The sequence below is a fragment of the Haliotis rufescens genome, unplaced genomic scaffold, assembly GCF_023055435.1.
Source record: "Haliotis rufescens isolate VD_foot unplaced genomic scaffold, xgHalRufe1.0.p SCAF_12, whole genome shotgun sequence".
Lineage (NCBI taxonomy): Eukaryota > Metazoa > Mollusca > Gastropoda > Lepetellida > Haliotidae > Haliotis > Haliotis rufescens.
Genome location: NW_025963802.1, coordinates 41903489 through 41929863, shown reverse-complemented (window position 1 = coordinate 41929863; position 26375 = coordinate 41903489). Strand labels below are relative to the sequence as shown.

At 41.3% G+C, this 26375-nt stretch overlaps 3 protein-coding genes across 3 annotated transcripts; all 3 read right to left on the bottom strand.

The window, feature by feature from the left end:
* Positions 1-1621: 1621 nt before the first annotated feature.
* Positions 1622-3119, bottom strand: LOC124113885. The gene is made up of 3 exons (XM_046474359.2): positions 2976-3119; positions 2355-2696; positions 1622-2059 (listed from the first exon to the last, which is right to left on the bottom strand). The coding sequence occupies exons 1-3, from the start codon at positions 3055-3057 to the stop codon at positions 1701-1703; spliced, it is 783 nt and encodes a 260-aa protein (XP_046330315.1). The 5' UTR covers positions 3058-3119; the 3' UTR covers positions 1622-1700.
* Positions 3120-9053: 5934 nt separating this feature from the next.
* On the bottom strand, positions 9054-11701 carry LOC124113884. The gene is made up of 3 exons (XM_046474358.2): positions 11609-11701; positions 10771-11112; positions 9054-9513 (listed from the first exon to the last, which is right to left on the bottom strand). Exons 1-3 carry the CDS (start codon positions 11688-11690, stop codon positions 9140-9142), a joined length of 798 nt encoding a protein of 265 aa, XP_046330314.2. The 5' UTR covers positions 11691-11701; the 3' UTR covers positions 9054-9139.
* A 3299-nt stretch (positions 11702-15000) lies between these two features.
* Positions 15001-17660, bottom strand: LOC124113883. The gene is made up of 3 exons (XM_046474356.2): positions 17472-17660; positions 16642-16983; positions 15001-15406 (listed from the first exon to the last, which is right to left on the bottom strand). Exons 1-3 carry the CDS (start codon positions 17551-17553, stop codon positions 15045-15047), a joined length of 786 nt encoding a protein of 261 aa, XP_046330312.2. The 5' UTR covers positions 17554-17660; the 3' UTR covers positions 15001-15044.
* Between the last annotated feature and the right edge of the window lie 8715 nt (positions 17661-26375).

Below are 26375 nucleotides of genomic sequence, written 5' to 3'. Positions count from 1 at the left end.
AGTGAACACAATATAAAATACATGCATTACTGACCAAAGGGAAACTTCATCAACGTAGAACATGATTGTTCCAGAACCGGGAAAGAGGCAGGTACCCGTGTGGTTATAAGTCGTGACCTCCACTTGCCGACCTGTTTCTTTCTGCATGTAAACACATTTCATACTTTACAAAAATAATAATTTAACATGCCTTGTATATAGCACAGTTATTCTGACACGGTAGCAGAATACATTTCCACGATTTATCCATCAGAGTTGGACAACAGGAAGGCAGCATGTGTTCCATGTGTTAAACATCCTTTGACAATTTCTTCTAGAGTCAATTAAAACTTTTAAACCCTTTTTGGAGTTAAACCAAGAACAATTTTTATGAAAATGTTCGAAGAAAACACAACCCTGCATTTTATAAGGGAGAAGGTGTTTCAAATGTTCTCTATAAAAACAGATGTCCAATTCCATATCTTTTATTAAGCATTTTTCGCATGTGCGGAGAGAAAAAACCACTTTGGTTTGTTTTGATGAGATTTCGCCATGACACGCTAAAGAGAAAATGTCCGGTAGGAATCTTGAGTCCGGTAACTCGCAGCGTGACGTCGCACGTCAACTCAACGTCCACAGGAACATTATATAGTACTGATGGCGACGTTATCAACAGAAAAACCATTTGACAGAACGTCGCGGTAGTTGCCGCTAACCCAGAGAACCCCTCGCCATCAAGACATACGGATTTGAACCACGCATCATCGACACGGGATAGTCCGACGACGTCTACGTATCTACAGGCGCCCTTACGTGCGAGGCGCCTAGTAAGACGGCCAATTTTGTCCACAGAACATCAACGTCGAGGGCTGAAGTGGTGCTAACAACACGTGCACAGCACGTCAATGGAGCAGGTACCTCATCACTGATGAGTCACGCCTCTTACTACTACTGACTGTGAACGTGCCTCGTGTGACGTGATATTCTGTGAGTATCTCTACTACATTAACTTATTTGTAATCAAAGAATATTCAGTGTAAGTGAAGGGTCGAACGATATTTTGATACATATTTTGCAATATGTTGCGGCATATGATTATGGTGTATGGTCATACATGTAATCGTGGAACGTGGACACGTCGTGCAACAACGATTGGTAGACAGTGCATCAACAATCACTAATATTCATCTTAAGCCTCTATAAAGCACAAAGCTTCATTTTGATACGGGAAATTCGTCACTGACACTATAACACATTAAACTTCTTAAGTATGCACATCTTGGTCCACATATTTCGCTTTTATGACCCGAAATATCCGTTTTGCGTTTCTTTTTTTTAACAGTATATATACAGTATATGTATTATTTGTAATAGTGAAACGTGCACACGTCGTACAACAACGATTGGTAGACAGTGCATAAACAATCACTAATATTCATCTTAGGCCTCTGTAAAGCACATGGCTTCGAATCTCGATCCTGCAAGAACATTAACACAGTTTCGAAGGATGATGATAGAAACGATCACAAGCATGAAGTAGGAATATAGCCTTGTGGTGGATATCTCGACACCAGATCAGCACGTTACAGTTGACGGCGATCAGATAACAGAAACAAAGACACAAATTATTCTGCAAGCTTGTATTTAATCATTCATATTTATTGAAACATGACGGTCATCAATTGGATATTTACCTGTCCATAACGACATACTGTTATTGTTTAAGAGCCGGAATTGAGGTCCAAAATCCTAGCGCGTCTTTCGAGAGATATCCGTTTGCCTCCGGGACGGATGACGTCACAGTGGACTGAGTTTTGCAATGTGAGCTTGCCAGTCAAGATGGATACTGCAATGTCCGCTTGGCAAGATGCAATTTCAGAAAAGGTCTCGGGGTCATAGGTGATGGTGCAAACTGTTGGAAGATCGAAGAATACTGCCCTGAGAGCCCAACTTCCGTGGTAAATTCTCATGATGCTTCCAGGAACATAGGCCTCGTCCGTGCATGTGACTTGTACAGATCCAGGGCAACCCTTGATGGCGATAATGGGATCGGGTTTCAGTGTTGGCTCGGCTGATGCATCTGTAAGTTAATCCAAAGGAGTATATTATTAACCCAAAGTAGAAACACGTTACATTACCGTAGTTTCGGTGCTTCTTTCTTGCTTGCTTCAATAGCTAATACCCACATGGATACAATGTGTGAAGCCCCCACCGTGATATCGCTGAAATATTGCTAAAATATTCCCCTGTGTGCCGAGGATGAGAACACTTACTTTTTATACGTTATATTATAGCTTGCTTCAATAGCTACGTCATCTAAAAGTGACAAGTGAAGAGGAAATATTCCCCTGTGTGCCGAGGATGAGAACACTTACTTTTAAGAACGTACACGTCGAGGAGGTGGGTCTGATCTGTGCTTCCTGTACCAATAACATGACAGAGGTAATATCCAGAAAGACCATTTGTAATGTTCTTGACTGTAGCAGCAGCCTCCACAGAACTGTCTTCAGGAATCTGAGGAATCACTGGACCTTGCTGTACCCCAAGTCCTTGTTCTCTTGACCACACGGATTGCTCATAGCAGGGGATCGTGAAGAAGTAGCGTCCACAGGACAGGAATGTCCACTCAACTCTGTCATACTGCTCGCCCGGATGTAGAGTAACCGGGCATGTGAGTGTGACGTCATCACCGGATGTGAAAGAAAGTCTTGACTGCTCTATTGGGAATAAATGATTGAACGAAGAGATAATTAATGGAACTTGGAATCTAAAGCTGGAATGTAAATTTTGATTGGTCAAACTTTTCTTGTCCAGATTACTAACATGAAGCATGAATTGAACTTACTGACCTTCACAAAATCAAGCAAAGGACAACACACTTGCCAGCCAGGGACCACACATTATTAGATTCATTAGCATTTAGTTCTAGCTCAAAGTAATTTGAAAGATATTTTGGCTGAATCCTATGTTAAGAATATATACTGAATAGTACGCACCGTAAAAGTCTGGCAGGAAACTCAGCTGTTCCGTGACCATGGGCAGACACAGGAGAACGACGGCCAGTCCAGTGAGGGTCATCTTGGATTTGCTGCAGTGTCCCACCGTCTTGTGTTTAAATCCCCTCCTTGTATTTACATGACACACTGACCTATCTTCTAAACAAATATTTTTGCCCTAATCACCGTCACACCATGGTAAGTAACTATAACACTCCTTGGGTAAATCGTTTAGGAGTAGGAGTAATAGGGTTATACCTATTGCTACCTTAGTCATACCAGAAACTTAAGACCGTAAGCACGAAACCCAGATTCGCCTGGATTATGTTTCTAGATTTTTCAGCACCATACCGGTGCTCGTGGGTTTCACCAAACTTTATTTTTAAAAATAAGACCTATATAACGGCAAAGGATTCATCATGTGTCACTTAACATTTTTGGTCACACAGTGGTCATCTTCCTCTTTCTATAAAAAAATAGACGGTTTTTAACGCTGTGATATAACTGAAGGTGAGGTGAAATGGGGTTTAACGTCGCGTCCAAGATTACTGCACTTATATAGCGACGTGCATGCACGTGTATGTGTGTGTGTGGCTGCTTGTACTAGCCCGGACAGATGCCGATTTATAGTGCTGGCACACTGAGATACCATGCCGCAGTTTAACATGAATACCCCACTCAGACACAGTATACTGACTCCGAGCCGACCAGTCCTTGTTTTAGCCCCTTAATGCCGAGCGCCAAACAGGGTAACAACAAGTACCATCTTTTAACGACTTTTGGTATGACGCGGCTGCGGATCGAACCCCGGACCTCCCGCTCTGCGGGCGGACGCTCTACCATTAGACCACGTTGGCGTTCGTGATATAACTGAAATAGTGTTCCTAGTGGCAATCAGCCACACTTCTCACACTCGTACACTTCAGACATGTTCATGTGAAGGGTTCATCTCTTCTGCCACGAGGAATCTATCTGTGCCAAGGTCATTTCCGACCATTATTACTTATGAAAACGTCTTTTTATTACGAACGCCCAAGCGCTCTACTTACTTTTACAACTTTTTTGACTTACATAATTGTAAGAATGGCGGGTGCTGTCGGCAGGGCAGGACATGCTTACCCTTTTCGCGAACACCTTGTGTCATCACTGATTTTCAGTGGTCCATTCATATAATTTCCACAGCTATTTGTCCTTTATGCCAAGTGGAATGTGTTCGGCAGAAAATCTAGGCTGGATATTCTCTTGCATTGACAATTTGAATTTACTTGATGCCACACACTTTGAAAATGTCATCTCACTATTCCTGTAGATGGACCATTTACTGTCAACTCTGTTGCAACACCGACCATCTCTCACGACGCATGCGCGGTGCCATTGTACTATGTATGAGGTGTATGTATGAGTGTATGTATGAGGTCTATGTGGACCAGACTGCGCCATTCTGCTTGTAACGCGTTGGCCAGTTGTGGGAGTGTCTGCGGGTTGTTCTGACGTTGACGTACACGTCGATCGAGTTCATCCAAGAGGTGTTCGATTGGGTTGAGATCTGGAGCTCTCGACGGCCAGGGCAAGCCGTTGATGTTGGCATTATGAAGGCAATCTACCGTGACACGAGCTGTGTGCGGTGGAATGTTGTCCTGTTGAAACAGCTCCCTCTGGCTGTCAACGATTGGAAGAAGATAAGGTTGAAGAATTTGATTCATATAGCGATTTGCTGACAAATTTCCCTTAACCACAACCAAGTCAGATCTCGTGGTGTAGGACATGGCCCCCCACACCATGACACTACCGCCACCGAAATTGTCGAATTCACGTACACAATGTGGGTCAATACGCTTATTTCGACGACGATAAACACGATGTCTTCCATCTCGCCGGTGAAGAAGAAATCGTGATTCCTCGCTAAACCACACTCGTCTCCAGTCTCGTCTCAAATTCTAAGGCTGTAAGGTATTGCTGTCGGTGGATCTGTTGCAAAACAGGGACTATAACTGGTCTTCTGGTTCGGATTCCAGCCTCGCGAAGATGGTTCCCGACAGTCTGGTTTGATATCCTCCCTGCGAGTACGTAGGTGGAACAGTTGAATTTAGCGATCCTGTCAAGGGTGGTAACTCTTGGTCGGCCGGTTCTCGGACGGTCTGCAGAGGAATTGAACAGTGTGTATCGGTCACAAGGGCGGCAAATAGTGCTGCAGTACGTTGAAGTGGCGTGAAGAATGCGATTCTCCTATTTGGATACGTCCTATGACGATATTCCGATCGGCAGCGCTGTGTCTCGGGCTTTTCGAACTTGAAAAATGTTGACAACTGAATGACAAATTATTGGCTTATGCTTGCCTTTTTATAGCCACTACCACGGGTTACAAACGCCATAACTTGCACGTGCATTTTGCTCTACTGTTTTCGTCCATGACATTTTTGAACAAGTGTGAAAACAATGCCGTTTAAGACATTGCAAATCGACAAATTTTGTCGAATATCAGGCCACCAACAATTTCCAATAACATATATCCAATTTATATACCTGATTTGTAGTTTGTGTAGTCAGGTTCAATGAACTACATACTACCTGTGCGTTTCTATTTTTTTTGAAGAGTGTATGTTAAAACATATTGTTGACCCTGCCTGGCGCATTCAGGTGATAAAACTAGGGGGTTTGCTGGGAGTCGGTATACTGTGTCTGAGTAGGGTATTCATGTTAAACTGCAGCTAGGTACTAGCACTATAAAACCGGCATAAGTCTGGACTAATACAAACAGCCACACACGTGCATGCATGTCACTTAAAAGTGCAATAATATAATTGAACGCGACGTTCAATCCCATTTCACCCCATCTCGCCCTACAGCGTTAAGTTTAGTCGACTCTCCGTTTGTCTCTGTAATCTGATATATTTCAGTTGGCCGAAGTACTTTCATGTGTCCTTATAAGTAATAAGAACCCGGATTGAGTCTGTCTTTCTGATCAAATGACATATATAAGATCAATTGCTACTTTCAACAGTAATATTTGATTAGCCATATATTTCTTTTGGGTTGATGAATAGCAGCACCAACCAATTCTTCTGCGGAAAATCAGTTTATATTTTCCTTAATGAGGATGGATGTGAGTGCAATTTACTCTTGAACAATATACCACATTTTAGTATAACTGTGTCATTATGAAAAAATTATAACGTTAAATCAAGCGTTATTTGCATGATTTTAACATTAAAGCGGCTAAAAAGTTTTGCCTCAAACGAAGATCTACTGAATGAGAACGCATGTTGTAAATTATGCAACGACCGATTCCACGTGCCTGTAACGGCACACTAAACTTTGGAGAGATCTTATGTCAACAGAGTCTCTATGATGTCGTTACCAACATGCCAAGACCTTAGAAAGCTCGCAATCACCTCCTATATCCAATTAGTCGGGTGAGTGTCCTCTTGGATGTGCCCTGATCCCGAGATGTATCACCTTTGACTATTTACACAGCTCATGGGATGCCCATCTTCAGTATAGCTTAGCTTACACTCTCGGGTAAGGTATTGGACGTTAATGAAACTAACCTCAACAAAGTTTTATTCCTTTGAACTCGTACGGTCGATATATCCAGATACATACAGACTCAACTTTCCAATTTGCTTCCTATCACTGCCAGAAAAGGCTGGGAAATACTCAGCCGAAATTACTATGCCTAAAAAGGGGGGTAGTGGGAATAATCGAGACATATCTTCTGATCTATATGGCATTGGCAAATGGAAATGATATGATCATATCGGCTGGGGAGTAGACAATCACATCTAATGGTTGGTATGATGAGATGGTGGCGCAATATGTTGTTACAGAGATCGTGGGTCAAATTCGAAATTTGAGTTTTGCAGCCAACGTAACTAATGTTTTTCAGACATGCGTTAATTCTTTGGAGTAGCCTCTTATGAGTCGACCAATGTCAGCTTGATTCATGCTGTTCCACTCATCAGTGAGAACAACACCGAGTTTATTGAGAGTGGTGGGTGGATTTTGACGTTGACGTACACGTCTGCCATTGACGTCCCAGACGTGTTCAGTGGGGTAAAGGTCAGGACAGAGTACTTGCCAGGGCATGACATGGATGTTTTGCTGTTGGAGGTATTGGGTAACAAGCCTCTTACAGCAGTTGCCTGTTGCAACTGATCCCTTATCTAAATGTCAGTTTGCAACCGATTTCTTAATGAAATCGTTCTGATTAATCTGTCCTGGGCTGGAGTTGGTGCCCCTGGGCGTCCAGAGCGGCGTCGATCTGCTGACGACAGAATGAAACACACATGAAGCGATTGGGCAACAATATTCTGACGTGCGCCCACCTTCAACATGCCTAAGGCACGTCAACGTCCAGCACCTTGCACACGACGCAGGATCAATGCTATTTGTTCCATCGTGATTAAATGTGTTAATAAAGTGTCTCCGAGGGTTTGGTTCCAAGAAAACAATATGCGTCTACTCATAACCAAATGTGAGTGACAACGGTAAATCAGGCATAACGCCCATGCACGCGCTGTCCGAGGTCACGTTCTTCATGACTGTCACAATGTTGTGTTTGGGAGCTTGATTTCTTGGCAAATATTCCTGCCACATAAATCACTTACTTTCATTGCCAGACATTGGTGTATTTACCTTTAATTTCACCTCATAACAAATCATCCCTGTGTTGTTGTGCATGGTTTGTGAAACTGATGGAAATTCCACTAAACTGGACAGAGGAAAGACAAAAGATCGGATCCATCATACACACAAAAGCCATTTCAAAATGAAAGCACGAACTTTATATTGTCAGAGTGAGCAAGATTCGGCGAATATCTCTGAATGCTTATTTGCATTTAAAACTGATCAAGGTAACTGAAGGGTCAAACAGTATTTTGATCAATATTTTACAATATGTCTGGTCATAATGTCATTATATATAATCCGGGAAAGTGAACCAATGATTGAACAACAATTTTAAAAAATGCATAAGAAATAGTAAAATTCATTTAGGCCGATGTAAATCTTTTTCACCTGCAATATTCATAATATGCAGTTTATTTTGCATCACGGACGTGCTTTGTTTCATGTTTGTTTTGCATCACGGACGTGGTTTGTTTCATGTTTTGCTTGCATCACGGACGTGGTTTGTTTCATATTTGTTTTGCATCACGGACGTGGTTTGTTTCATGTTTGTTTTGCATCACGGACGTGGTTTGTTTCATGTTTGTTTTGCATCACGGACGTGGTTTGTTTCATATTTGTTTTGCATCACGGACGTGGTTTGTATCATGTTTGTTTTGCATCACGGACGTGGTTTGTTTCATGTTTGGCTTGCATCACGGACGTGGTTTGTTTCATGTTTGTTTTGCATCACGGACGTGGTTTGTTTCATGTTTGTTTTGCATCACGGACGTGGTTTGTTTCATGTTTGGCTTGCATCACGGACGTGGTTTGTTTCTTGTTTGGCTTGCATCACGGACTAGGTTTGTTTCATGTTTGTTTTGCATCACGGACGTGGTTTGTTTCATATTTGTTTTGCATCACGGACGTGCTTTGTTTCTTGTTTGTTTTGCATCACGGACGTGGTTTGTTTCATATTTGTTTTGCATCACGGACGTGGTTTGTTTCATATTTGTTTTGCATCACGGACGTGGTTTGTTTCTTGTTTGGCTTGCATCACGGACGTGGTTTGTTTCATGTTTGTTTTGCATCACGGACGTGGTTTGTTTCATATTTGTTTTGCATCACGGACGTGGTTTGTTTCATATTTGTTTTGCATCACGGACGTGGTTTGTTTCATGTTTGTTTTGCATCACGGACGTGGTTTGTTTCATGTTTGTTTTGTTCCGCAATCATTGTGTTGTAAGACTTGGTTTTGCATTTAATTTTCATCATGTCTTATGGTATGATGGTAGGACGCCAAATAACTTCACCATGGCTTCGATTTCAGATCGTGCTTGCCCATTTACACAATTTCGAAGTTTGATGAAAGACTCATCACAAGCATGAAAGTGGTAATTAAGCCACTTGGTTGATATCCCTGGACGTCAGATCAGCAATTTGCTGTTGATTGATCAGAAAGGGGAAACAAAAACACAAATTATTCTGCAATTTTTTTAATGATGCATCTATATTGAAACATGACAGATATCAAGCAGATATTCACCTGGTCCATGATATCATATTGTGATTGTTTGTGAGCCAGAACCGAGGTCCACAATCCTCGCGCGTCTTTCGAGAGATATCCGAGCGCCTCCGGGACGGATGACGTCACAATGGACTGAGTTTTGCAATGTGAGCTTGCCAGTCAAGATGGATACTGCAATGTCCGCTTGGCAAGATGCAATTTCAGAAAAGGTCTCGGGGTCATAGGTGATGGTGCAAACTGTTGGAAGATCGAAGAATACTGCCCTGAGAGCCCAACTTCCGTGGTAAATTCTCATGATGCTTCCAGGAACATAGGCCTCGTCCGTGTATGTGACTTGTACAGATCCTGTCGCACCCTTGATGACCATTATAGGATCTGGTTTCAGTGTTTGAACAGCCGATGCATCTGTTAGAAAATCCAAAGCGGTTTATTAGTTTATTAGATGACACATTATCCACACATTAGGAACAATGAAACAATATACAGTGGACGGTGCAGTACAGTAGTGTCAGCGCTTTCTCCATAGCGTAAACGCCAGAGAATAACCAGTCTCGATTATCTGCCGAATCAGAAAACCAGAAGACACCAGGTGTTCAAGAATTTCCTTCCTTTTGATTTGTTATTTATTCCATGTACAGCTGAAACATTGTCGAGCCATATTAAATGTTAACCCACTTACTCAAGAACTCAAGCGATGAAGAAATTATTTTTTACCATTGCCAGGGTCCTGTTACAAGAAGCGGTTTTGGCACTACGACTGTCGTAACCATATCCTCATTAAACATAACTTTAGGATACATATATAAATATATATCATTGCTTTGTGGAAAGAAAAATTAATACTTACAACACTGATTTACGAGGTCAATACTTTATCAACATGGATATGTTCAGTTTAAAAGTATCAACGAACATTTCGTAAAAATATCTAACAATAAACAGTGTCTTAGAAGCAGTTGTGAAAAATGATCTTCATTGAGAAACGTTGTCATTATGAGAATAAATGTGATTTTGGTCGCATTGGTGTTATATTTTAGCTTGCTTGAAAAGTTTAAAAGGGAAGTGTAAATATTACCCTGTGCAATGTAAAAAATGTGCTGAGATCCTAAACACAAACCTAACACATATCTTGTCACATACTTTGGACGCGCTGAGTTAGAAGCTGAACATGTGTAAGGTCAAAATATTGGAAAGACCCGTATCTTAATGCCCAATATTCTGCACTATATTTACACGTGTATAAATACTAAACACGTTCAGACACTTAACATGTTTAAATTCTAAACATATTTAGTAATGAAACATGTTTACAAATTGAATCTAAACATGTTTAGATTATTGGGATGTTGTACTGAAGTGATGTTCAGGCTGTGAGACGAGATATCATTTCATGTGTTTAGACCCTAAACGTGATTAGATAGGACACACCAAATGTGTATACCGTTCAGGACTTAAACACATTCATAAACATGTTTAGATATAAACATGTACTTTATGTGTTTTCATTCTAAACATTTTTTACAATATTTGTCAATATGAGAACACTTACGTTTAAGAACGTGCACGTTATATTATAGCTTGCTTCAATAGCCAATGTCATCTAAAAGAGACAAGTGAAGTGGAAATATTCCCTTGTGTGCCGAGGATGATGAGAACACTTACTTTTAAGAACGTACACGTCGAGGAGATGGGTCTGATCTGTGCTTCCTGTACCAATAACATGACAGAGGTAATATCCAGAAAGACCATTTGTGATGTTCTTGACTGTAGCAGTAGCCTTCACAGAACTGTCTTCAGGAATCTGAGGAACCACTGGACCATCTTGTCTCCCAAGCCCTTGTTCTCTTGACCACACGGATTGCTCATAGCAGGGGATCGTGAAGAAGTAGCGCCCACAGGACAGGAATGTCCACTCCACTCTGTCATACTGCTCGCCCGGATGTAGAGTAACCGGGCACGTGAGTGTGACGTCATCACCGGATGTGAAGGAAAGTCTTGACTGTTCTATTGGGAATAAATGATTGAACGAAGAGATAATTAATAGAATTTGGAATCTAAAATTAGAATGTAAATTTTGTTTTGGTGAAACTATTCTTGTCTAGATTCTATCCCAGGCTTGTATCAGTGTAGAGTGAGGGAGTTAGTCATATGGGGTTTAACACAGTGACTCTCTTAAACAATATGACGAGATGAATTCAGGCAACAACTGCAGATTAATTGGAAGTCGAAGGCCTTAAACCTCATTCGGACTTCATATCAGATCATATCACCAACAACAACATGTACTGCAATCGAATAAACATAGTATTCAATGATCTTTCCAAATAGTGCCCAAAACAACACACTTGTCAGCCAGTGACCACACGTCATTATAATCATTAGCAATAATTTTTTTAGTTCTAGCTCAATTTAATTTGTGAGATATTTTGGCTGAATTAATCGTTTTTCTTCTTTTTTCGAAAGAGTTCTATGTTAAGAGTATATACTGAATAGTACGCACCGTAAAAGTCTGGCAGGAAACTCAACTGTTCCGTGACCATGGGCAGACACAGGAGAACGACGGCCAGTCCAGTGAGGGTCATCTTGGATAATGCTGCAGTGTCCCTCCGTCTTGTGTTTAAATCCCCTCCTTGTATTTACATGGCGCCCTGACCTATCTTCTAAACAAATATATTTACCCTGATCAGCGTCACGTCAAATTGCAAGTAACTATGACACTCCTTTGGTAAATCTTCAGACGTGTTAAAGGAATAGAAGTAGACCTCAAGTTATTCAGCGCCGTTCATTCCTTCGGTAAGCACTGCCATTACTGTTTGAAAAGGTTAATACACCAACCCCACTACATCAGAGGCTATGCTCTACATGTTCAACCATTGATGACGAAAAACACTACTTACTTCACTGTATTTAACACACTCAAGTAAGAAATCTACTCCCAGACAAAATGTAAATGTAAATGTCCACAGTCATGAAGACAAATTATTTCACTACATCCTGTCAAATAATGAAGCAGTCAATATCAACTGCATTTGTTTCCAGATCTATCATTTCAAACAATAAATACCCCTTCATAATCTATCGTTGACATTTTAAGCATTATAATATCATCAAAAATGTAATATGAATTTTTTGTTTTGGTATGTGTTTACAGGAATGTAAATTATGTATGTCTGTTTTAAAATTGCATCTGTCCCGTGATGGAACGTTTCTGCAATAAATATTATCTTATCTTACCTTATCATACACGATATACCGGCGTTAGATCATCAAGCTTTTTTTTTGGGGGGGGGGGGGGGGGGGGGGGGGGGGACCAATTCTTCTCAGACAACACACTCTCTTTCTCATCAGCAGTGGGTTTCCGATATTAATATCTGTTCTTGTAGATATTGACGGTGAGTGCCGTCAGTGCACTATCAAAGATTTCCTTGGGAACATATGTACCTAGAGCTTGCTTTCAACAAACTGATATCACATACCCTTCCAGACACCAGACACCAGACACAAGACACCAGACACCAGACATCAACTGAGTCATCTGTTCAAGACCGTGAATGAGGTGCATGATGGGTATTAACAGAAGTCCGGATACATCTACAATGTCATGTCGTAATAAGTGATGTTACGAGTGTTAAATGAAAGGTTACTGACATAAATCAAATCAATGTATGCAACTAATGTGACTTTATTAGCAGTATAATGCCCCCATGAATGACGTTAGATGACGTCAAGCCATCTTTCTTGGGATATATAGTAATTTTACAACGGTAAAGATAAGGCTACACCACATGCTAGAGATGTCACTCAGGGACTTGGACACGTGAAGAAAACAATTACATAGACGTTATTATTAAGATAACTGTTCGAGCTCTCTTTTAGCTGGTGTTCGGGTAGCCTTGTGGTTAAAGCCTTGTTTACACCGAAGACCGGGTTCGATTCCCCACATGGGTTCAATGCGTGAAGCCCATTACGGTGTCCCGCGCCGGGATGGTGTTAGAATATTGAAAGCGGCATAAAACTATACTCAGCTACTTCATCTGTCGGGGGCACGGGTATTCAACGTGTAGCAAATGATGCGCACTGTGTGCTTGCCAGAATCATATGATTGTTGGTTCATGTCTCAGACTCGCATTTATAATAAACCAGATTCAGTGGTTTGTCAGTGCCCACCCAGCCCGAGGCTTTCACCAAAATGATAATCGCCAAAGACCTGCAGGTTTCCCCAGATGAAGCTGACACGACTTGATGTAACTAAAAAGTTCTTCAAAGTGGCGTTATCTGATCTTCATGTTATGTGGTAAATTTGACTAAGTAGATGAGTTCGATGGCATCACATGCGTCAAGAATTCAAGAATATTCGAAACCCACACCAATTCCCTGAACAAGTGTAGGTCGTGCCGTCGCAGTTGACATGATGCCGTTACAGACAGTTACATGACGCTAAATGTATTCGTTCGTGTCAGTGGTATCGTGGGACTGCCTGGAGCTTCACCCCCAGAGCGTACTGACCAACATGTATGAATAATATATGCATGGAAATGGTTGCAAGGAGGAAAGGCCAATATAAAGGCATAAATGAGTGATGTAAACCACACGATTGACTATTGACTGGATTGCACTGAAGGACTGCGGGCATTGAATTCCTTTGAGTATAGATTTGTGGGTTAACTTTCAATTATAATTTCGACGTTGACATGTCAAATAATTAACAAGACTGTATGCATAATTCATTACACCTGAGTGTGTGAGTGAGTTGGGTTTAACGTCGCTTTTAACAGTAGTCCAGTTATATCGCGGCGTGTCAGCTTAATGTGGGAGGAAAGCCCGAAGTGATGCAGGTCTCAGACGTTTAGCACTTCGGTGAAACCCACGAGCACGAGTATGGTGCTGACAAACCTCGAATCATAATCGGGACGAACCGGGATTCGAACCCACAATCATAGGTTTCTGGCGTGCCCAAGGGACGCAACTCTGCACAGCGAATCGCGGCGCCTTAGACGATTGGGCTGCCCGTGCCCCCTTTACATCTGAATCAGGCATGGAATGACGAAATGAAATATTGTTTTCTGAACCATAAAAAAATGTTTAGCCAAATAATTAGGCCATGTTGCGACATTTGAATTTGCCGGCGTCATTCCGAGGGCGTCATTGCCACATAAATCACTTACTTTCATTGCCAGATATTGGTGTATTTACCTTTAATTTCACCTCATAACAAATCACCCCTATGTGGTTGTGCATGGTTTGTGAAACTGATGCAAGTCCTACTAACCTGGACAGAGGAAGACAAAAGATCGGATCCATCATACACACAAAAGCCACTTCAAAATGAAAGCACGAACTTTATATTGTCAGAGTGAGCAAGATTTGGCAAATATCTCTGAATGCTTATTTGTATTAAAAATTGATCAAGGTAACTGAAGGGTCAAACGGTATTTTGATCAATATTTTACAATATGTTGGGTCATAATGTCTCGAATATATATAATTCGGGAAAGTGAACCAGAGATTGCATAACGATTTGAACCAATGCATAAGAAATAGTCAAATTCATATAGGCCTCAGTAAATCTTGCACACTGCTTTCCTTTGACCTGCAATATTCATAATATGCAGTATTTTTTGCATCACGGACGTGGTTTGTTTCATGTTTGTTTTGTTCCGCAATCATTGTTTTGTAAGACTTGGTTTTGCATTGATTTTAAATTTCATCATGTCTTATGGTATGATGGTAGGACGCCAAATGACTTAACCATGGCTTCGATTTCAGATTGAAGTTTGATGAAAAAGTCATCACAAGCATGAAAGTGGTAATTTAGCCACTTGGTTGATATCCCTTGACGCCAAATCAGCAATTTGCTGTTGATCGATCAGAAAGGGGAAACAAAATCACAAATTATTCTGCAATGTTTTTTAATAATGCATTTATATTGAAACATGTCAGTTATCAAGCAGACCGAGGTCCACAATCCTCGCGCGTCTTAGGAGAGATATCCGTTTGCCTCCGGGGCGGATGACGTCACAATTGACTGAGTTTTGCAATGTAAACTTTCCAGTCAAGATGGATACTGCAATGTCCGCTTGGCAAGATGCAATTTCAGAAGAGGTCTCGGGGTCATAGGTGATGGTGCAAACTGTTGGAAGATCGAAGAATGCTACTCTGAAAGACCAACTTCCGTGATAAATTCTCATGATGCTTCCAGGAACATAGGCCTCGTCCGTGCATGTGACTTGTACAGATCCTGTCGCACCCTTGACGACCAGTATAGGATCTGGTTTCAGTGTTTGAACAGCCGATGCATCTGTTAGAAAACCCAAAGCGGTTTATTAGTTAATAAGACGACACATTATCCACACATTAGGAAGACTGAAACAATATACAGTGGACGGTGCAGTACAGTAGTTTCAGCGCTTTCTCCATAGCGTAAACGCCAGAGAAAAACCAGTCTCGATTATCTGCCGAATCAGAAAACCAGAAGACACCAGGTGTTTAAGAATGTTCTTCCTTATGACTTGTTATTTATTCCATGTACAGCTGAAACATCGTCGAGGCATATTAAGTGTTAACTCACTTACTCAAAAACTCCAGCGATGAGGAAATTATTTTTTTACTATGGCCAGGGTCCTGTTACAAGAAGCGGATTGATCACTACGACTGTCGTAGCCATACTCGTTTTAAACATAAATTTAGGATACATATATAAATATAAAAATGCTTTGTGGAAAGAAAAATTAATACTTACAGCACTGATTTACGACGTCAATACTTTATCAACATGGATATGTTCAGTTTAAAAGTATCAAGGAACATTTCGTAAAAATATCTAACAAAAAACAGTGTCTTAGAAGCAGTTGTGAAAAATCATCTTCATTGAGAAACGTTGTCATTATGAGAATAAATGTGATTTTGTTCGCATTGGTGTTATATTTTAGCTTGCTTGAAAAGTTTAAAAAGGTAGTGTAAATATTACCCTGTGCAATGTAAAAAATGTGCTGAGATCCTTAATCACAAACCTAAACACATATCTTGTCACATACTTTGGACGCGCTGAGTTAGAAGCTGAACATGTGTAAGGTCAAAATATGGGAAAAACCCGTATCTTAATGCCCAATATTATGCACTATATTTACACGTGTATAAATACTAAAGACGTTCAGACACAACATGTTTAAATTCTAAACATTTTTAGTAAGGAAAAATGCTTACAATCCAAACATGTTTAGATTATTGAGATGTTGTGCTGAAGTGATGTTCAGGCTGTGAGACGAAATATCATTTCGTGTGTTTAGACCCTAAACGTGATTAGATAGGACACACCAAATGTGTATTCCATTCAGGACTTAAACACATTCCTAAAGATGTATTTTATGTGTTTTCATTCTAAACATTTTTTTACAATATTTGTCAATATAAAAACACTTACTTTTAAAAACGTACACGTTATATTATAGCTTGCTTCAATAGCCAATGTCATCTAAAAGTGACACGTGAAGTGGAAATATTCCCTTGTGTGCCGAGGATGATGAGAACACTTACTTTTAAGAACGTACACGTCGAAGACGTGGGACTGATCTGTGCTTCCTGTACCAATAACTTGACAGAGGTAATATCCAGAAAGACCATTTGTGATGTTCTTGACTGTAGCAGTAGCCTTCACAGAACTGTCTTCAGGAATCTGGGGAATCACTGGGCCTTCTTTTCTCTCAAGCCCTTGTTCTCTTGACCACACGGATTGCTCATAGCAGGGGATCTTGAAGTAGTAGCGTCCACAGGACAGGAACGTCCACTTCACTCTGTCATACTGCTCGCCCGGATGTAGAGTAACCGGGCACGTGAGTGTGACGTCATCACCGGATGTGAAGGAAAGTCTTGACTGCTCTATTGGGAATAAATGATTGAACGAAGAGATAATTAATAGAATCTTGAATCTAAAATTAGAATGTAAATTTTGTTTTGGTGAAACTATTCTTGTCTAGATTCTATCCCAGGCTTGTATCAGTGTGGAGTGTGGGAGTTAGTCATATGGGGTTTAACACAGTGACTCTCTTGAAAATATGACGATTTTGAAATCAGGCAACAACTGCCGATTAATTGGAAGTCGAAGGCCTTAAACCTCATCCGGACTTCATATCAGATCATATCACCAACATCAACATGTACTGCAATCGAATAAACATAGTATTCACTGATCTTTCCAAATAGTGTCCAAAACAACACACTTGTCAGCCAGTGACCACACGTCATTATAATCATTAGCATTTAGTTCTAGCTCAATTTAATTTGTGAGATATTTTGGCTGAATTAATCGTTTTTCTTCTTTTTCCGAAAGAGTTCTATGTTAAGAGTATATACTGAATAGTACGCACCGTAAAAGTCTGGCAGGAAACCGTACTGTCCCGTGACAATGGGCAGACAGAGGAGAACGACGGCCAGTCCAGTGAGGGCCATCTTGGATTTGCTGCAGTGTCACAACGTCTTGTGTTTAAATCCCCTCCTTGTATTTACATGGCGCTCTGACGTATCTGCTTAATAAATACATTTACCCCGATCAGCGTCACGTCAAATTGCAACGAGAACACTCCTTGGGTAAATGTTAGAAGCAGACCTCAAGTTATGCAGCGCCGTTCATTCCTGGATAGCGTGGATACAATCTGATTAAGAAAACCTACATTTTTTTATTATTTTATGATACATAGTTAAGACACAGTGCCATTACTGTTTGAAAAGGTTAATACAGGATACCGGTGTATAGAACATCAAGCGTTGTGGGAGGGGGGGGGGGGGGGGGGGGGGGGGCTCTGTACGTTCTGAGATCCGTTTTCGTTCATGTTTTTGGCTGTCATATCGTGCCTTTGAATCATATTTAGCTGATACCATATTGACTGGGGTACTGTGAAGGGGCGTTAAGACAACACACTCTCTTACTCATCATCAATGGGTTTCCGATATCAATATCTGTTATTGCAGATATTGACTGTGAGCGCCGTCAGTGCACTATCAAAGATTTACTTGGGAATATAATATTATGTACCTAGAGCTTGCTTTCAACAAACTGATATCACATACCCTACCAGACACCAGACACCAGACACAAGACACAAGACACCAGACATCAACTGACTCATCTGTTCAAGACCGTCAATGAGTTGCATGAAGTATTTACACTTCTGCACTGTCATGTCGTAATAAGTGATGTTAAGTCGTTTGTTAATTCAAAGGTTACTGACATAAATCAGTTTAATGTATGCACCCAACGTGACTTTACTGGCAGTCTAATGCCCCCGTGAATGACGTTAGATGACATCAAGTCATCGTTCTTGAGATATACATTAAGTTTACGACAGACAGACAGTTAAGATAAGGCTACACCACATGCTAGAGATGTCACTCAGGGATCTGAACACTTGAAGAGATCAATTACATAGACGTTATTATCAATTTATCTGTTCGAGTGCTCTTTTAGTTGGCGTTTGGGTAGCCTTGTGATTAAAGCCTTCGCTTGATACGCCGAAGACCGGGTTCGTTTCCCATTACGGTGTCCCGCGCCGTGATCATGGTAAAATATTTCTGGAAGCGGCATAAAACTATACTCAGCTACTTCATCTGTCAGGGGCACGGGTATTCAACGTGTAGCAAATGATGCGCAGTGTGGGCTTGCCAGAATCATATGATTGTTGGTTCATGTCCAAGACTCGCATTGATAATAAACCAGATTCAGTGGTTTGTCAGTACCAACCCAGCCCGTGGCTTTCACCAAAATGATAATCGCCAAAGACCTGCAGGTAGCTAACACGCCTTGATGTAACTAAAAAGTTCTTCAAAGTGCCGTTATCTGATCTTCATGTTACAGGGTAAATTTGACTAAGTAGATGAGTTCGATGGCAGCACATGCGTCAAGAATTCAAGAATATTCGAAACCCACACCCATTCCTTCAACAAGTGTAGGTCGTGCCGTCGCAGTTGACATGATGCCGTTAGAGACTGTTACATGACGCTAAATGTATTCGTTCGTGTCAGTGGTGTCGTGGGACTGCCTGGAGCTTCACCCCCACAGCGTACTGACCAACATGTATGAATAATATATGCATGGAAATGGTTGCAAGGAGGAAAGGCCAATATAAAGGCATAAATGAGTGATGTAAACCACACGATTGACTATTGACTGGATTGCACTGAAGGACTGCGGGCATTGAATTCCTTTGAGTATAGATTTGTGGGTTAACTTTCAATTTTAATTTGGACGTTGACATATCAAATAATTAACAAGAATGTATGCATCATTCATTACACCTGAGTGAGTGAGTGAGTGGTTTAACGCCGCTTTTAACAGTATTCCAGTTATATCACGGCGTGTCAGTTTAATGTGGGAGGAAAGCCCGAAGTGATGCAGGTCTCAGACGTTTAGCACTTCGGTGAAACCCACGAGCACGAGTATGGTGCTGACAAACCTAGAAACAGAATCGGGGCGAACCGGGATTTGAACTCACAATCATAGGTTTCTGGCATGCCCAAGGGACGCAACTCTGCACAGCGAATCGCAGCGCCTTAGACGACTGGGCCGACCGTGCCCCCTTTACATCTGAATCAGGCATGGAATGACGCAGTGAAATATTGTTTTACCTTAAAATAATGTTTAGCCAAATAATAAGGCCATTTTGCGACATTTGAATTTGCCGGCGTCATTCCGGGGGCGTCCTGACAGCATTCGACTAAAAATTCTTCTTTGTACAATAATAAGACTTGTCAGCTCAGCGGAATAATAACGATAACGATAATAAATACAGTTTGTCACGCGAATGTGATTTGGGAAGGTAAATGCTAGTATCCTGTCTCAGGAAAACATTGTATTTAGCGAAACTTGGCGTGCTCCTCGTACTCACGCAGTACACACCATATGACGTCATCAGAAACGTCGAATCTGACGTACACAAACAGAAACTGATATTGGTGTAATTCATGAAACATTTGCATCATCTTGCCTTAGTTGCTTATACTGTTATAATCAAAATCATATATGTGACCCACCAAGGGACCTTCTGGGTGAAAAATCACATTTTGATTTCTTATAAAATTTTAAAACTACAGTATCTTAGGAACATAAAAATACAATTCACAACCATCACTTCACACGCAATGCAGATACATGGTATGAAACATCTGGACTTATTTTCTGCAAAATCCCATTTTCAATCTTGAAGTAATAGCTGTTGTAATAATTTAGATATAATGACTGATTAATCGAAAGTAGACGTCATGTATGCTGATTTTATTTAAAATAATGCTTTTATGACACTGCGAACTAACAAGAAAGAAGTAAGATATTTTTTGCAGTCCTCATACATGGCGATTTTTACGGAAGACGTTGACAACAGACATTTGGACTCATTTTCTGCAAGTCCCACTTTCAGATTTAAGACCGTTTATGTAATATGTGCAGTTTTTAGATATAATTTCTGATTAATTAAAAGTAGAGATGTATATTGAAATGCATTGAAATAGTGTTTTTATGACATTACGAACTAACGAGAGAAAAATGCGATATTTTTTTACAGTCCGCACACATGGCGATTTTTACGGAAGGAAGTTGACGTCAAACATCTTTCTTTATGACGTCAGAGCAGAATTGTATCCTGGCACCCATAGGGTACCTTTTCTCCACGCGGGTCTCATATCTGGTAGTGGTACAACGTGACACGTGCACTAATCAAACGCATGACGTCAGTTTGTAGGCACGTGGCGAGGCGCCTTCACTGACAATGACAAGACAAATTTGTTCAGTGTAGGGATGAGTGTGAGAATTTGGTTTGGGAGTATTGCAGTTGCTGTAAAGAGAAGAGCTTAGAGCTAAAAGGGGCCAAAATGCACTGTGGCCTTTTTTGCTAATTATTGCATATATGAGTTCTTGTCTAACTGTAGAAAAAATATTGTATATTTTCATTGATGCGTTTTTTAAATATAGCTACTTAAAATTCTATTAAAGTGCCAAAGCAAGTTCCAAAAGGGCCAAAGTCACTTTGCTAGATTGTGGCCCTTTTAGTCCTTATTTCCGTGTTTGGTTGAGTTCGGACACCTTATTATTATATTTCAACTATTTCAACAAAGTTGGCATTAGTTTAAATCATTTAAAAGTATTTCAATAGTATGTGTTTGTACTATCAGTAGTAGTTTATCAATCTCACATGTTAAATCCATATAAATGCCTGAGGGTAAAAAAGGGCCAAAATACAGACATTGGCCCTTTCCACACTTACACAAATTAAAAACGTAAGTTTATTTCCTTTTTTGTATGTTAGAACATTTATACCTCTGCTGTCAGAATGCTTTAATGTCTAGGAATGTATCGGTATAAAAAAGTTCATTATCATGCATAATATTATGTGTTTTCATCACTTTTCTCAAAACAGACTCCACGTGACATTGGCCCTTATGGCTCTAAGATCACTGCGTGTGGATATACTGTGGGAGGACAGGTGGGAGAAAAGGTCGTTGATGATGACTATGGCTTAAAAACTAACTCAGACGTCTAATGGCCCAGTCGTAGGCATCACTGAATCGCTTATACCGAGTTCCCGTAAGTTATGGGCCGTTACAGAATCTTTAATATTTTCATTTATCACATTTTTTTTGTTCCAGTTATGTTTCAGCATATATACTCACCGCCAAAAGAAAGCGAAGCTTAGAAACATATAGAGAAGTATGTACATTAAGAAGAGATGTTTCCAATGTATACGACTTAATGACAAAACTAACAATCAGTTAAGTGTTACCACAGAGTGTCTTTATTCTTATCACGATGTGCTGAACGTGATTTCCAAACTTTACACCCTAATCCTGCGCGAGACAATGGTGCATCTCGAGTCATGGATCTATGATGTCACATGTGATGCGTTCATGACCTTCGGTTCACACAACAGACCGGTATGTTCATTTGTGCATCGAACCAATCTAATACCTCTTGAAAATGAGTAAGTCTTCATATATTAACCAATACGTATGGTATTCGCGTTTCTTTTGGCGGTGAGTATATATGACCAGCGTCCACACGTGTGTGTGACTGATGCCGATTTGTAGTGCTAGCACACTGAGATACCATTCAGTTTAACATGAATACCCCACCCAGACACAGTATACTGACTCCGGGCCGACCAGTCTTTGTTTTAAACCCGAGCGCCAGGCAGGATGACAACAAGTTCCACGACTTTTTGCTGTGGCCGTTTTGACCTTACCTTTTGAGGCCGTTCTGACATGGGGCCGTTTTGACCCGCTACCGACCACCCGCTCCTTCTTACGGCAAGCATGGGTTGCTGAAGAGTGAGTGAGTGAGTATGGTTTTACGCCGCTTTTAGCAATATTCCAGCAATATCACGGCGGGGGACACCAGAAATGGGCTTCACATTTTGTACCCATGTCGGGAATCGAACCCGGGTCTTCGGCGTGACGAGCGAACGGGACTGCTGAAGACCTCTTCTCTCCCTGGATCGTCACGTGTCTGGAATATTGGTGACAACACGTCTTCTTTCACTTTACGTTCATTGTACAACTGTCGTTATAGAACACCTGAAAGTCCCTGTAGACTGGTATGGTGTTTACAATCACGTCTTCCACTGGTTATTGCGATCATATGTTCACAAAATACTGCCCCAATTGCGTGGATCGATGATCATGATGTCAATCACCGGATTGTCTGGTCCAGACTCGATTTTTTACAGACCCCCGTCATATAGCTGAAATACTGCTGAGTGCGGCGTTAAACAACAAACAAACAAAACAAACACAAAATACTGGTCATATAGGGATACAAAAACACATGACCTCTTACAGAAAGCCGAAAACGGGTAGGCTACTGACAGACCAAGGATCATAATCGGGGATAATATGTTGCTCAGACAACCAAAGGATCCTGGCATGGTGAAGGGAGGCAACTTTGGACCGGATCGGACCTCTACCGAAATGTGTAATTGTTAACGAAGACCAGAAATCAACCAATTCCCCGAGCCTGAACGTAAGATCCAATGTATTCGCCTCTTTCGGGTACAGAAGAGTTCTGTCTTAACGCTGGTCTCGAAGGGGTTAACGATATTATTAACAAGGAATATGTGTATGAATATAAAGGAATTGTACGTCAACGTTTTTAAACATACTCAGTCCTTTATGACCCGTGATTATGTATCCAGTAGTTTTCTGGAACAAATTTAAAGTAAAAAAACATTTTGAGTGACGACAACAGTTACCTACACAGACAAGTGAGTGAGTATGGTTTTACGCCGCTTTTAGCAATATTCCAGCAATATCACGGCGGCGGACACCAGAAATGGGCTTCACACATTGTAACCATGTCGGGAATCGAACCCGGGTCCTCGGCGTGACGTGTGAACGCTTTAACCACTAAGCTACCCGACCGCCCCCTACACAGACAAGAGACATGTAGAAGGTGGAGATGGAATCGCTCCTGATTAATGCAGCATGCACTTAGCCCGTGTCGTCCAGTAATAGCCAAAGAGGATTTGCACTTACATGTTTCGCAACACGAGGCCTAAGATATGGCGGGAGAACGAGCGTGCCAGTATTTCGCGTACATGTGTGGAGGTGTGGAACACTCACGCAAGAAACGTTGATGCTCGACTGTATAAGAGGAATATTATACAAGGAAAACAAAGTCCTGTCAGAAATAGACAGCTGCCCGAGCACAAGCCACATACGTAATGTCACGTGATATGCTCCTTGTCCTTGACATTCAAGCTGTTAAGCAATGACGTTAATAGGCGGGCCAGGTATACCGTTGTAGCTAATAATAATCTGCGAACTTCTTGCGTGGCATATAAGAAAGTCATTTTTCTAAAGCATCTTTTTCCCCCATACAACCCAAAGTACTCAATGCTGATAGTACTCACGTACCAACAAACTATTTCTTAGAATCGGATGGTGTTTCATTGTCAGATCTGGCTGGTTGTCTATTGTACCCAAAACATGAATGACAGAGCACCTGCCCCAGGTTTAATATCTGGAATATTGCGGCATAAAACAAAAGTCACTCAACCACTTACACAAACAAAGACTAAGTTTAGGAAGTAGCTCCTATTGCAAAACTGGTTGATGCCCCTTTTAATGTATTCCTCACTCACGTAATGCCCTGGAAATCTTAAGCACAAATTCATTTACTTAATCTATTTACATGATAAGAGGGGGGCACGGGTGGCCCAGTCGTCTAAGGCGCTGCGATTCGCTGTGCAGAGTTGCGTCCTTTGGGCATACCAGAAACCTATGACTGTGGGTTCGAATCCCGGTTCGCTCCGATTATGTTTCTTGGTTTGTCAGCGCCATACTCGTGCTCGTGGGTTTCACCGAAGTGGAAACGTCTGAGACCTGCATCACTTCGGGCTTTCCTCCCACACGACGCGATAAAACTGGAATAATGTTAAAAGCGGCGTCAAACCCAACTCACTCACTCACTCAGGTTTAACAAATGAACTTTTCGTATAACTGCGATAAAGCTAAACGAATCGTTGTCATAAACCGTCCCATTTACAGGAAAAGAAAAAATCATGCATAAAACTTCTTTGATGAACGACGAGGTTATTCAATAGGAATAAGGAATGTAGTTGTAGCTATTTCAGTGAAATCCCCGAAACCGCCATACAGTTTCGTCACTTTGATGACGTTCCGAAGAAATCTTCGATAAAGTCGCAACTGCTTTAATGTATCCCATAATGAAAGACTGAAGCAGCCATGCAAGAAACGATTTAGCGCTCAAGAATCCTCAAAGACCAAAGATCAAGAACAACATGGCAATCATGAACAGTTACAAAAATTGACATCCTTTATGAACTCAGCAAGGGATTGTAAAGCAATGGTTTGCAAACATAACGGATAATTGGGGGATGTATGTTAACAGCAGAACCGACGTGTAACACATGGCGACTGACGTTAGAGGCTAGAACATGTTTCTTACACATTACGCCTGACTTCTATCACTGGACTGTAAGAGGCTTTGCAATGCGTGAGTATGGTTTTACGCCGCTTTTAGCAATATTCCAGCAATATCACGGCGGGGGACACCAGAAATGGGCTTCACACATTGTACCCATGTCGGGAATCGAACCCGGGTCTTCGGCATCACGAGCGAACGCTTTAACCACTAGGCTACCCAACAGCCCCTGGCTTTGCAATGACAATCTGGAACTATATTTCATATTAAAAGATATTTCACAGCTGGAAAATTTCCAGATCCCTTTCTTAATTTATATGCGTTTCTCATCTTCATGTGCTCTACCTGTAATCTGTAAAAGCACTCTTTCTGAAAACCGATCCACTCCAAGAAATCTCCCTGCATCATTTGGACACATTAAAGCCGGCATGTACACTGCGATAATTGGGTTGAAAACTAATTACCCCAAACTGTTGTGAATCAAAGTGCCTCCAACATTCTATAGACACCTCTGTTAACCCCGCAGCACCACTAAAAACTGCAATCATATTATGTTACTATCTTTCCAGTTACGTTAATTCCCTCCTAAAAACCAATACCGCGCACCATTCCATAAACAGCATGACAACGAATGCGCCCGTCTCAAATCCATCATTATATTTGCAGAACGGGTTTTGCTCCTCAAGGTAGAATGATGTAGTTTGCTGGCAGGAATGTTTTGAAAGAGCGTTATTCTGCTATTTCAATATTTGATTTTCGCTCTGACGTAGAACTGTGTTTTTATGTCACATGAAACTGGCGAATACAGCGTTCGTTTTTATCTCGAAAACGTGGAAAGAAATTATCCGTTGATAATGTAACATATAACTCATCCCTATGCAAGACACATCTCGGCCCCCTCTCATATGCACACCTCCCACATGCCCTACACCCGACAGCACATCCCTACTCACCCATTGCCACAAAGACCTCATCCATTGCAAAACACTCCTCATCCCAATGCCACACACACACACACGCCTCATCTCACTGCCACACACATACCTCGTCCCACTGCCACAAACACCTCATCCCACTGCCACAAACACTTCGTCCCATCGTCACACACACCTCGTCCCACTGCCACAAACACCTCGACCCACCGTCACACACAGACCTTATCCCACTGACACACACACCTCATCCCACCGTCACACACACCTCGTCCCACTGCCACACACCTCATCCAACTGCCACACACACCTCGTCCCACCGTCACACACAGACCTTATCCCACTGACACACACACACCTTATCCCACTGACACACACACCTCATCCCACCGTCACACACACACACACCTCAT